At 37.0% G+C, this 14,318-nt stretch overlaps 1 protein-coding gene across 1 annotated transcript in view; it reads left to right on the top strand.

Moving 5' to 3' along the window:
* The window catches only part of POLA1 (DNA polymerase alpha 1, catalytic subunit), a 281,922-nt gene that overhangs the window by 28,477 nt on the left and 239,127 nt on the right, over window positions 1-14,318 (top strand). Inside the window, exons 14-20 of the mRNA XM_011382457.2 lie at window positions 64-202; window positions 934-1,088; window positions 6,582-6,666; window positions 9,457-9,518; window positions 11,019-11,108; window positions 13,029-13,145; window positions 13,993-14,168. Of these exons, the coding sequence (XP_011380759.1) occupies window positions 64-202; window positions 934-1,088; window positions 6,582-6,666; window positions 9,457-9,518; window positions 11,019-11,108; window positions 13,029-13,145; window positions 13,993-14,168 (824 nt within the window). The remainder of the gene's footprint in view (window positions 1-63; window positions 203-933; window positions 1,089-6,581; window positions 6,667-9,456; window positions 9,519-11,018; window positions 11,109-13,028; window positions 13,146-13,992; window positions 14,169-14,318) is intronic.

The raw sequence follows: 14,318 nt of genomic DNA, 5'->3' as shown, positions 1-14,318 counted from the left end.
TTGGAAAATGTGAAGTAATAGTTTTAAACAAAAAAGATTTTTTTCTTTCTTGTCTTTTTTCAGGCTGAAATGCCACAGCTTCCTCAGGATTTGAAAGGAGAAACTTTTTCTCATGTATTTGGGACCAACACATCTAGCTTGGAACTGTTCTTGATGAACAGAAAGATCAAAGGACCTTGTTGGCTCGAAGTAAAAAACCCACGTAAGGAAAATATTTACTTTCAGAATGCTAAGTTAATTGCTGATAGATATGGCAGTTAAAACGGAAGTTAGGGAGTTGGTCTATTTATTTTGTGTGTCTGTTTCCTTTTCTAATGTTTTATCCTCAAGGTTTTCCTTGAGTGAGTGTAGGGAATGTGTTTGGAATCACTTTATTGCTGTAATGCCTGGAAGTGTAGTTGGAGGGAGGCCTTGGTTAGCCCAGGTGGCGTTTGCTCACATCCCTCATTGTGCTGCTGTAAGTATGGACTTCTGACCTGGCTCTATGGCCCAGATGTTCTACATAGTTAACTGCTGACCTCGGAAGGAGGGGAGCATCACTGCCTGATGTGGATAGTGCTCGTTTGGTCTCTTGCATGATGTTTTTCGGTATTTGCATCTGTGATACTCTGTTTTGTCTTCATGATTCTCTTAAAAATGTTTTGTGATTCCCCCAAAGCAGTGTTTTGTCTTTTTAAAGCTTATTTTGGGTCCTGGATTCTTCAGAAAATCAGATGGAAGCTTTTTCCCAGGAAAATGAGCATATATGTATACATATACAAGGATTTGCATACAATCCAATAATGTGGCTTTTTTTTTTTTGGTTGGTGTTATAATAAGACATTCTTAATAGAAGGTGGGATTGAAGACCTCAATTAATCACAGATGTCTTAATTACAGTAGTTTTCTTTTTCAGTGAATGGCTATTGATCCGTTATATCCGTTCTGTTTTAGAGCTCTCGAACCAGCCATTCAGTTGGTGTAAAGTTGAGGCAATGGCTTTGAAACCAGACCTGGTGAATGTAATGATGGATGTCGGTCCTCCCCCACTCGTGGTGATGTCTTTCAGCATGAAGACAATGCAGAATGCAAAGACACATCAAAATGAGGTAAAGAAACAGGACAGATTTTGTACCTGTGCCTTAGATGCAAATACTTGCCTGAACTTGTATAGCATTTCTATAAGAGAAAGGTGTTCTTTTTGAAGGGGAAAATAGTAATTCACTACTAAATTCCATTTTGGAGAATGAATTCAATTTGTCTGATGTTGGAGTTTTGATTTTTTTCTTAAGACTTAAATTGCTGGACTTCTTTCTTTATTTATTTATTTTCTGGTTAAAAAATTTTTTTTTGGAAAACGTTGTGGTCATAGAATAATTTAATGAACTCCCATATACCAATTAGTCATATTCAGCAATTAGCAAGATTTTGTCATACTCATTTATGCCCCACCCCTTCTGAAGTGTTTTAAGGCTAATCTGAGACATTTGTGTCATTGCATACTTTGGTATGAGTCTCTCAAAACCTGTACTTTCTTGTATAAAATCATTATCTTGTGTAATAACATGAACAGTGATTCCTTGGATATCATCTGAAATATCCAGTCCATATTCACATGACTGTTTTTCAAAAATGTCTTATACTTGGTTTATTTGAATCAAGATTCATACAAGATTCACAGATGGTGTTTAATTTTTATGTCTCTTGAATCTTATGTTAAATGGGAGCAGCTCCCTCCCACCTCCTACAGTTTTTTCAGTGACTAACTTATTGAAGAATAACTGTTGGTTCTCTTAAAGAATGCATTTTCTGTATTTGTTTGCATTGTGGTGTCATTGGACTTCTTCCTCTATACCGGGGATGGGCAAACTATTGCCTGTGGACCAAATCCAGCCTACTACTTGTTTTTGTAAATAAAGTACTTAATTAATTATTTCATTAGAAGTTGTAAAATGGTGGTTTTCTGGTTCTGTCATCCTTTCCATGTTTATTAGCTAGACTTGTTAAATATTAGAATGTTTATTAGTAAAATTTTTTAATAAAATTTTCCTCATCGACTACCACTATTTGGTTATGCTGTAATAGTTTGTACAAGAAAGATAAGATAAATATGTACTTGTTTCTCTTTTTTTAAAATTAAATTTATTGGGGTGACATTGGTTAATAAAATTATAGGTTTCAAGTGTACAGTTCAATAACACATCATATGTATATTGCATTCTATATTTATATATACTTCTTTCTCTTTAATTGCCAATTTTCTAAGTAGGAAGTCGGGGACCTACATTATATGCAGTGTCGACCAATGATTTATTTATTTTTATCATTACTTATTTTTGTTTTCTCTTTTGTGGAATATCATGATGAACTCATGGGTTTTATATATATTCAGCATGTTCCAATGTGTTGCATTCATTATTGTTATTTTTGGTGCTTAAATCTGTCTCTTCGGTCAGCGGGACCTTTATGTTTGCTTCTAAGTCCTTTTTGACATTGATGGGGATCTTTTTAAACAGAATTTTGGCAGTGTTTTTACTCCTTTTTTTTTTAGTGTGTGATTTGATCTTTTAATAATACTTAATACAACAGGTGTCCATAGTTAATATTTAAGTGTTTTGGAAAGATTTAATTAGCCAAAAATTTAAAAAGTATTCCTCCCCTAGCACCCAGAGTGAGGTTTCAGTACCATTTCCCAGTACAGGAAATTGGGTTCTGTGGAGAAATGGCTGATTTTGGGCAGGAAATGTCCAAGATAATTCTGGAGTATCTTTTATACCAGAAAGCAAGGGTGATATTAAAATCTACTAAAGATATGTCAGAAGGACTCAGGAGTCAACTTGAGGAGTTTCCTACTGGCCCAAGATGGGACAGTTTGTGCGTCTGTCTGTCGATAAGAATAACTGCAACAGTTGCAATACATGAGTTTGTAATGATACTGTAAACATGAACACCTGTGAAGGAAGCTAGGGAACCAACTCATTACTGTGAAAACTGGTAAATAAAGGGATTCAATCAAGCATTCATTTCGCCTTTTTTGAACGCATACTGTACCTTAGCTAACCAAATAATGGAGAAGTTTCTCTTCATAGGTTTCCAGCTAATAAAGGATGAAGGAGTAGTTGACTATTACCATTTTGCAATTCCTAGTGAAATAATGCATCTAGGCAGTGATCACTAAAATAGAACCATACATGATGTGCCTATGTCTTCTGGTAGAGGTATTCAGTAGTGCCTCTAAAGTATTCTTGCCAAAAAATTGAGCCTGATTTTGATCAAACCTTTAGATTTAAATGTGAATTTACAGGCAGTACAGAAACAGGAACGCATTTTTTTCCAGCTTTATTGAAATATAGTAGAAAAGTAGTTGCTTGTATTTATATTGTACAATTCAATGAGTTTTTCAATTATAATTGGCATAGAATAATACATTAGTTTCAGTTGTGCAGCATAGTGATTAGAGATCTATATAACTCACAAAGTGATCACCCTACTAAATCTAGTACCCTCTTCCCCCTTACATATTTATTACAACACTGTTAACTATTGTCCTTATGCTATACTTGATAACTCCATATCTGTTTTGTAACTATCCATTTGTACTTCTTAATCCTTTGTCCCTTTTCGCCGTCCCCAACTTCCCTCCCATCTAGTAGCCCTCAAAATATTCTCTGTATCTATGAAGTTTATTTCCTTTTTTTAAAAAATTGTGTTCTTTAGATTCCACATGTACGTGAAATCATGTGATATTTGTCTTTCTCTATCTGACTTATTTCATTCAGTGCAATACCCTCTAGGTCCATCAAGGCAATATCTTTTTCCATCCCTTTCCTTTTAGTCTGTGTGTGTCTTTTAATCTGAAATGAGTGTCTTGTAGGCAGCAAATGTAGGGGTCTTGTCCATTCAGCCATGCTATCTTTTGGTTATCTATCCTTTCTTATCCATTCAGCCATGCTATCTTTTGGTTAGAGCACTCTCTTTCATTTGAGGTACTTGTTGATAGGAATGTAGTTACTACCATTCTTTATTCCTGTTTTTTGATTCCTGTTTTTTCTTCTTAAAGAAGTCCCTCCAACATTTCCTTGGTGTTGATGAATTCCTTTAGCTTATTTTTGTCTGGGAAGCTTTTTATCTGTCCTTCAACTCTAAATGATAGCTTTGCTGGATAAAGTATTCTTGGTTGTAGATCTTGGGTTTTCATCACATTGAATATTTTGTGCCAAGCCCTTCTGTCCTGCATAGTTTCTTTTGAGAAATCAGCTGCCAGTCTTATGGGTGCTCCCTTATAGGTAACTGCTTTTCTCTGGCTGCTTTTAAGTTCCTCTCTTTGTCTTTAACCTTTGGCATTTTTATTATAATGTGTCTTGGTGTAGGACTCTTTAGATTCTTCTTTTTTGGGACTCTCTGAGCTTCCTGGGGTTTATGTCTATTTCCTTCACAGGTTAGGGAAGTTTCCATCATTATTTCTTCAAATAGCTCTTCAATGTCTAGTTTTTCTTCAGGTATCCCTGTGACACGGATATTTTTACATTTAATTGTGTCCCATAGGCTCCTTAAATTATTATGATAATCTTGGCTTCTCTTTTCTTGCCATTCTGATTGAGTGTCCTTGGCTTCCCCATCCTCTATATCAGTGATTTGATCCTCTTCTCTATCCACTCTGTTGATTCCCTCTAATACTCTTCATCTCAGATAATGTGTTCTTCATTTCCGAGTAGTTCCCTTTTATAATTTCCATTTCCATTTTTATGTTTTTTTTTTATCTCTTTGTTAAAGTTCTCACTGAGTTCATCTATTCTTTCTCTAATTTCATTGAGCATTTTTATAACCAGTGTTTTGAACTCTGCATCTGTTAAATTACTTCATTATATCTGGATCTCTGTTCTGTCCTCTCATATGGTTTCTGCTTCTTTTTCTTCTCATTTTGGTTGCCTTTCCGTGTCTGTTCCTATGTATTAAGCAAAGCTCCTAAGTCTCCTGGTCTTATTAGCATGGCTTTGTGTAGTAGGTGTCTAGTGGCACAGTCCTGAGAGAGATTCAGCTGCAGGCCAAGTTCAGCCCCTCTGGCACAGATTCTACAAGCAGTCCACAGGTGCTGTGCTTATAGTTGCCTCAAAAGGCCACACCAGAAACCGAGGCCACCAGTGTGGGTCTTGGCACTGCTTAGCAAGAAGCACTGGACACAACTGGATGTGGCTTGGGTGGGGCGGTGAGTTGGGGGAGACAGAGTTTTAGGGAATCCTCGGAGTGGAGTGACCTCTGTTATCCAGTTTGATGTTGTCTCAGTTATGGCAGTGCTGAGTCTCTGCACTGGGAGGAGGGAGGGCTCAACAGAGGAACAATGGATACTACCAGCACTTCTGTCCGGGAGAGATCCTCACCTCTGGCCCTCACTCCGACAACTCAGTGTCCCCCTGTAAGTCACTGGTGCCCCCTATGCAGTCGACCTAGCGCTGGTGCTCAAGGTGAGGAGGTCTGTCACCGCGAAAGTCCTCTCGCAGACGCGACCCCTTTAAGAGGTGTCTGCAGCTGCCACAGCCTCTGTCCCACTCAGCTGCTGGGGACCTGGCAGCCTTGCATCCTCGCCTCCTTCTACCTTCTACCGTTGCAGGGTGATTTCTTATTTCTCTCCCTAGTTGTAGTGCTTCTGTTCATCTAGACCCCAAGAGACTTTGCTTGCTGTTTGCTCTGTGTTTGTTACAACTTTGATGTGGTCTCAAGAGGGATGAAGAGAGCCTCTATCATCTATGCCATTTTTTTCACTCCTTGGAACATGTTAAATGACACTATTGTGATACAAGCAGCGGAATTCATACTATGGGACACTCTATGGGACAAATGACCCAGTTTCTTTAACAAATAAATTATAGGGAAATAATAGGTGGGGAAGGGTTGTACCTATAGTTTTATATATCAAGCACTTGCAAAATATGGGCCTTATTTGGTGAGTAAAATTGAAATAGTTGGGAAAACATGCAAATTTGAATCCTACTTAGATATTTGATTTTAAGGAATTACTGTTAACCGTATGAGCCAAGATGATTGCATTACATTTTTAAAATTTATTATTATTTAAACTGATTCTCGACGGGGTGAGATTTTGCCCTTAAGGGGACATTTGGCCATGTCTGGAGACATTTTTGGTTGTCACAACTCAGGCATGGGAGATGGGCAGTGTTATTATAAGTCACAGGTGCTGCTTTAATGTCCCACAGTGCACAAGACAGCCCTAAAACAAAGATTGATTCAGCATAAGATGTCCATGATGTCGAGTTCGAGAAACTGTTTTAGAGATATATGCTGAAGTATTCCTAGATAAAATGATAGGTCTGGGCTTGCCTTCACAATAATCTAGGGGGAGGCAGGAAGTGGATAGGGCTACAGGCGAGTTGATAATTGAAGCTGGGTGATGGATATGTGAGAGGTGGTTTTATTATTCTATTTTTTGTTTGTTTAAATACTTTTACAATAAAAAATATTTGTATGTACTAAAGTTTTTATATTCATATGCTCTGATATCTTTTAATATTCTTGGTGATTTTGTCGAGAATTCAGAATACATAGCAGGTGTCTGATAAGTGATGTTTTTTTCCCTTCCTTTGCAGATTATTGCTGTGGCAGCCTTGGTCCATTACAGTTTTGCATTAGATAAAGCACCGCCACAGCCTCCCTTTCAGTCACACTTTTGTGGTATGTATTTTTTTTTTAGCTGGTTTACCGATGGCTTGATTTTAGTTTTTCTTATTTTGTTGCAGCTATTGGATGAGTAACTTGTTTTTAAAAAATGTTTTCAGGAGTAATGAGTATATATTATTAAAGAAGGTTTTTTTTTTTCAGCTGTGTACACTAAGTTTTACTTGATTGGTTATCTCTTATTCAGCTGATTTATTTTATAGGAGAAGTCAGGAGGCAGTTTAATACCTTTTTTGTTCCAATGGTAGTTTTTTTCCTAGGTCAGACTTATGCTTCAGCTATTTTCATGTCATTTTTAAAGCCCATCATAAGAGCCTGGCCAAAGTTTTCTGTGTGATCAGGGAAGATGCCAAAGAATAAATGAATGTTTACCTATTTGGGAGGAGTTACAGTGATACCAAATTGGTGTTGGATGTGCTATGCATAAAATCCAACGGGTGAAACAATCCCACAGAATTTTGCATGCCATGAGTCAGTCTCCAAGGAGAATTCTGGCATGTTTCATGATGACAGCTTAGCTAGTTAAATAACCACTTTTTTTTTTTTGAGGCATAACATTGTTGATCTATTATGCTTCCTTGGATTTTTTCCTGCCTAGAAACAGAGATTAACAGGGGTAGCATCTCCTGTCTGGTTTCTTGGGTGTTAGGAAAGTGGGACTAGGGAAAAAAGCATAGAACAAGCATGCTGTGTTATTGCGAAGTTTTACCCTTTTTTCTAGTTTTATTAAGAAATAATTGACATACATCAGTATATAAATTTGTGGTATACAGCATGATGGCTTGATTTACGTATATCGTGAAATGATGACCAAATTTTTACTCTTTAAGAGGGGTGGAATACATGGAACAAAATGATGAGAATAACCTGGAAATACGTGGAAGAGAACAGTCGTTAGCTCTTCAGTGTAAATTTATTTACCTCCTCTGTATATGTCACTGTGCGAGCAGATACTGTGAATGTCACGGAACTTGTAGCACAGTGAGGGAAACTGGTTATCTTCACTTTTCTAACTTTGTGAAGGTTGGGCTGAGTTTCTCCATTGTATGCTGGTCGAGGCTTTGGTGGTGGGGGATTTCCTTTGGGAAAGACTGGTAAACATCCTCCATTTTGACTTGGATAGCAAATGTTTCATCTAAGCAATTTTAACAGTTGTATGGACTTAGGATTCTGTGCTTGGCTAATTAAAAAAAAATTTTTTTTTATTAGTTTTAAGTATACAGTACATTGGTTAGATGTTTATATAGTTTATGAAACGATCTCCCTGATTGCTCTTTCTCTTCTTTGGCTCTCCACCTAGCCAGTATGTTAATGCTAACTGCATTCCCTATGCTGTGCTCCCCATCCCCGTGGCCATCTATCAACTACTAATTTGTACTTCTTTAACCTTTCACCCCTTTCTCCCAACCCTCCAGCCCCCCTCCTCTCTGGCTGTCACCAGATTGTCCTCTATATTTGTGAGTCTATCTTTGATTAGTTTGTTCTTTTTGTTCCTTAGATTCTGCATATAAGTGTAATCATATGGTATTTGTCTTTCTCGGTCTGACTTATTTTACTTAAATAATGTTCTTAAGGTCCATCCATGTCATCACAAATGGCAAGATTTCCTTCTTTTTTAATGGCTGAATAATATTCCATTTGTGTGTGCAAACGGAATATTTTTCATATGTCATTTTCTTTATATAAATACCCAGAAGTAGGATTGCTGGGTCATAGGGTAGTTCTGTTTTTAATTCTTTGAGGAATCTCCATACAGTTTTCCATAGTGGCTGCATCAATTTACAATCCCACCAGCAATGTACAAGAGTTCTCTTTTCTCCATGTCCTCTCCAACACTTATTTGTTGTCTTTTTGATAATAGCCATTCTGACAGGTGTGAGGTGATAGCTCATTGTGATTTTGATTTGCATTTCCCTGGTGATTAGTGATGTTGAGTACCTCCTCATGTACCTGTTATATTATTGGATTTTTAAATTTTTTATGTTGAGTCGTATGAATTCTTTATATATTTTAGATATTAACCTCTTATCAGACATATGATTTGCAAATATTTTCTCCCATTTGGTAGGTTGCTTTTTCATTTTGCTGATGGTTTTCTTTGCTGTGCAGAACCTTTTTAGTTTAATATAGTCCCGCTTATTTTTGCTTCTGATCCTTTCCTTTTGATGTCAAATCTAAAGTCAAATCTAAAAAATCATCGCCAAGGCTAATGTCACGGAGCTTACCATCTATGTTTTCTTCTAGGAGTTTTATGGTTTCAGGTCTTACGTTTGAGTTAGTTTTTGTGTCTGGTGTATGATAGTGGTCCAGTTTCATTCTTTTGCATATGGCTGTCCAGTGTTCCCAACACCATTTATTCTTGGCTCCTTTGTCATAAATTAATTGACTATATATGCATATATGTTTATTCCTGTGCTTTCTGTTTCATTCCATTGATCTACGTGTTTGTTTTCATGCTAATACCATACTTTTTTTGATGACTATAGCTTTATATTATAATTTGTGACCAGGTAGAGTGATGCCTCCTGTTTTATTCTTCTTTCTCAAGATTGCTTTGACTATTGGGGGTCTTTTGTGGTTCCTTACAAATTTTGAGATTGTTTGTTTTGACTGTTCTTTTGAGATCCAACAACATGACCAAAGGAAATACTTGATATCCTCTTAACTCTTTAGGGATTGAGGGGACTTTATATTTAAGACCGTTTTCATTCAGAAAAATGAAGTGTATGTGTACTTGAAATTGGCTAAGATGGGTGTTAGAATCTTTATTTTTTTTCCTTCTTACAGTTGTGTCTAAACCAAAGGACTGTATTTTTCCATACGCTTTCAGTGAAGACATTAAGAAAAAGGTAAATAACTCATTAATTCCTTTTAATCATGAAGCATGTATTTGTTTATTTTTATTCGTTTAGAAAGAGAAAAGGAATATGGTGTGGATTATTAGAAATGGGCTATTTTATATGTTAATTGATTAGATCTATTCTTGCTAGATTATACTGTAGCATTAACCCATGAGAAATGTATTAGAAATATAAAGTTGGAAACATTATTTAACAATGTCTAAATGTTTCTTTCACCACTTGAAAATAATGGGATCCTGCAGTGTATAAGTAGATGGATGGCTCAAACTCTCCTTTAGATAGCTTAATAGGAAGCTTTTCCAAAAAGCATGATCATGTGATTACTGGTTTGGGAAGGTGTAGGGTAGAGCTCTGTGCCTCCCCTCCCCCCACCCAGCTTGAAGGAAGCCAAGTGAGTTGGGAATGCTGTGGATATTAATGGGGACATGTATTGGAAAGGGCCTGCACCAATTGATCAGTGATCTCTAAACTTTCAGTATATTCCATGAAGAAGTTTACTCCCAGTAAACTCCATGAGTCCTTAATAAAATGGGTGGGGGTGGGGTTGGGTTTTGGATAATGTAGTGAGTTTTTCACAAAGGTAAATATATTCAATGTAAAGTATTTCTTTTTGTGTAGTATGTTTCTTTTATGAAATGATGATGTTGGAAAACTTGTAGGTTTTGTTTTTTTTAATGTTCTTACTTGATAAAATTAAAAGTTAGGAAGCATGGCAGGTTCCACTTATTTTAAATTGGCTTGAGAAGTCCAGTAGCCTAGGGGCACTTTTAGACCAGGCTGTTATTTGTGAAGTGCTCTGAATTACCTGTCTTTAGTAGCATGACCTTGGAAAATTCATTAGAGTCAACCTGATACTTTTTTTAGCCAAGTTCTAGAAAACATATAGGCATCAACTTCCATTTTAAGACATTCTTAAATATGAGTGGATCTTTTGAATATCTGATTTATAGTTAGTGATCCAAGTGGAAGCCTTTTGTGTGAAGATAGGTTTTATTTATATTGAAAATATTTGTAATCCTTAAATATATGTTTGCGTTTGGTCTAGTTTCTTGTTTATAGGTTCTTACACCACTATTTGATACTAGTTTATCCAGTCCTTAGGACTTTGTGTGGTAAATACATAAACTGAAGTCTATCAGGGATTATATAAGAAAGTAGATAGATTTTTGATAGGTACTCTGAAACATACGCTGTAAAATGTGTTCTGATATGCAAGCGTGTCCCTGTGGGGGGACATTTCTACACTCTATAGTGCTCAACACTTTAGATTCTGCTTCATTCACACTCTTAGTACTAGAATGAGCTCTTCAGTGACTTTATGCAATTATTAAGGCAAAATCTAGAATCACGAATTTCATTGCTGCATTTAGTTTGGAGCCAGATGGTTTCTTTTAACCCTAAGAAATCTTACCCTGCTTGAATAAGGAGTCAGTATATAATACTTCAGAGTAAAGAGTAAGTGACTGGTTTGTTTTTCTCTAACAACAGAATGTGAAGGTTGAGGTTGCTGCAACAGAAAGAACACTGCTAGGTTTTTTCCTTGCAAAAGTTCACAAAATTGATCCTGATGTCATTGTGGTAAGTGGATATTTGATCATGTCGTGGGGAAGCTCTTCACTCCTTAGTTCTTTTCAGTGTGACTTGATTGAGACTTTTTGAGCAGCAAAGAATCTTTTCAGAGTGAAATGACCCTATGTACTCGTAGGAATTGCTCTACTTTCTGCTAACAAAGGGGAAAAAAACCCCAGCCCACTGTAAGATAGTTCTTTTCTAATAGAAAAGCAACTCATGAATTATTGTTGAAGTTTAGGCTACTCCAGTTTTTTTTACATTTAGAGACCAGCCCATAAAGTAAGTAACTTGCATCAACTGTTGGTGTCTCCAGAATTTTGACTTAGTGGGTCAGCCGTATAGTGGTCACAGGAGTTAATTCCCTTGGTTTGGTGCCAGTCCCCAAAGTGTAAGTATTTTAACTTTATGAGCTCAGTAGATCTATATAATGTATTCCTTAGAGAGCTCAAGGCTAGGAATCTATTTTTCTTCGGATGATTGAGTATGCTCTCACAAGATAGCAAGGGGTAAATAATTCATTGAGTTGTCTTTGCCCCAGTTCCTAAGAGTCATAAAGCAACATTTTGTTTTATGTTTCCTCTGGCCTCCCCTCAGTTTGTAGGTTCCTTGATAGCAGTCCTTCCTGTTTTTTTTTTCTGGGTTAAAGGATCAATCAAGTTATATTATGCTTTTGATTTTTTTGGAGGGAAGTAGGGTCTAAATGCCTCTATTTTAAATGTGCTGTTGTTAATTTAGTTACATTGAAGCCTTGCAAAACTGTTTGCCATATATTTCTCCGTGTGTATTTTTGGTCTCGGACACCTTTCCTGATGATGGCGTAGCCAGAGTACCGAGGGCCTGTAGGTTGTCACTAGTGTCTCTGCAGTCATTTCCCTGATGATATTTCAAGACCCGTCTTGAAAGTGCCAGGGAAATTCTGTCCACAGTGCCCTACTGTGGTGCTCTGGCTCAGCACTAGGCCCTCACTCAGTCTCTACTAGCAAGTCTCACTCTTGGTCCCCAAGGAGATGTCTTGCGCCTAGGGTAGCTGGCCTGCCTTAGGGTATTAGAGTCAAGTCTGTGAATGAGAAATCCAAACCAATATAACAAAGGATCCTGACATGCGTTTAGTCCCTAATCTCAGGCATGATAATTTGGAAATGAGACATCCTCAGGTCCTTTGGGTCTCATAATTTAATAGACAAAACTGCCATAAATATATAGTAGCATAGATTTTTATTAAAATTAATAACTAAATCTATTAATCTGATTTAAACTTCATCTCTTTATAATAAACAGGCAGTGAACCATATTCACATGATGGAAATTATAGACATGGAAAATTTGATTATGTTTTTGAGACATTTTCTACTTGGTATAGCTTTGTTTCCTTGTTTTTTAAACAAGTTTCTTATTTGAACAATTGAGTGGTATATATTTATTTTGCACATTGATTAAGAGTCTAAATCAATAGTGTTCAAACTCAGTTCTTTAGGAAGAAACGAGGTTCAGTTCCTGAGTTCTAAGAAGTCTGTGTAAGCTATCACACAACACAGATGGGTTATTGGTTTTTAAGGAAGTAAAATGGAATTGTTCGAATACACCTTTTACTGATCACATAAAAAGTATGGACATTAAAATTTGCATTTGCCTCCGAGACTGTGAGACATGAACTGCAAATTAAAAGACATCGTATGAACCTTGCATCAATTAGGATGAGATAAAGTTTATTCTAGCAATCTGCTTAGCAGCCTTGTGAATGTCAAGGCTAATGAATGCTGCTGATGAATAAATTCCTGAAGAAGAGACCCCAATCGGAGGTAAGCTCATGATGCCTTCAATTAGAGAGTAGAAAAAGAAAGGGCAAGGAAATTCTGTGCTTATGAAGATAAATCCTCTAATTTGTATTTGTTACGATATTATTGGCTCCTTTCTTTTTCTGACTAGGGTCATAATATTTATGGGTTTGAACTGGAGGTGTTACTACAGAGAATTAATGTGTGCAAAGTTCCTTACTGGTCCAAGATAGGTCGACTGAAGCGATCCAACATGCCAAAGCTTGGGGTAATAATTTCAAAATCTTGCTTCTTTGACTTTTTATATGCTTCTTTGACTGGCAATTGGTTATCTTGTGATAGTACCTTTTAACTTTGACACTAAACATCTTTTCCTTTGAATTCAGCATTTTATTGGTAAAAGCCACTGGTAGTTTTTAAAATCAGCTATTAGAATCTAGAGACAGCACATATATGTTACCTCCACTTGACCAATACTGAAGCGCTGGCCCTTCGAGCAGGGTTGCAGGGTTCAGAAATTGTTGAGTGCGATGAGTAAGGAAGGCGATGGGAAGGAAAAGGGAAGGGAGCTGACACTGAATGTCTAAGAAGGCAGTGGGCTAAGTGCCTCTGTGTAAGTCATCTCACAGTAACTCTGGTTTTATTGTACGTTCTCATAGGGGTAACAGAACTTGTTCAGGATCATAGAGCTAGTAAGGGGAAGAACTGAGATTTCGAACCCAGGCCCATCTGACTCTTAAAGCCCTCGCACTTTCATTCTACCTGCTTGCTTCACTTAGGGAGATTTTGTTGGTTTTGTATGAAGCATCTTCATTTCCTAAACCTGATATTGCTCAGTCTTGAAATCTTATTTTACTTAAAGTTTATAAATAAACGGGGCGTGTTGCCTCATCAGAGAACTTAGGAATCTGTGCCTTTTATAATGCTCTCCAGAGGATTCTGCTGCTATAGATTGGAATCAGGGCCACTGCTCTTGCTTTTTTCCTTATTCATGTCTTTGAGGCGGTAGTCATTATTAACACTTCATCCGAACACTCGCTTAACTAATTCCTTCCCCTCTTCAAGGTTTTCTTTATATGGTTTTCTTTATTTGCATTTTTGTCCTCCCCTTGTAGGGCAAGAGTGGATTTGGTGAAAGAAATGCTACCTGTGGCCGAATGATCTGTGATGTGGAAATTTCAGCAAAGGAATTGATTCGTTGTAAAAGTTACCATTTGTCTGAACTTGTTCAACAGATTCTGAAAACTGAAAGGGTTGTAATCTCAATGGAAAATGTACGAAATATGTACAGGTATGACCCTGGATGCTTCAGAATTTGTTTTGAAATTAGCAACAGCAAGATGCCAGTATCATTCTTAGGCTGGAGAGGCAGGAGCGTGTGGTGCTGTGGAGGGGAAAATTGTCTGTCTTCATATCAGCACCATCATCTCTATTGAATAAT

Source organism: Pteropus vampyrus, unplaced genomic scaffold (genome assembly GCF_000151845.1).
Source record: "Pteropus vampyrus isolate Shadow unplaced genomic scaffold, Pvam_2.0 Scaffold476, whole genome shotgun sequence".
Lineage (NCBI taxonomy): Eukaryota > Metazoa > Chordata > Mammalia > Chiroptera > Pteropodidae > Pteropus > Pteropus vampyrus.
The sequence above is the reverse complement of the archived record's forward strand: the minus strand, read 5'-3'. Positions and strand labels throughout refer to the sequence as shown.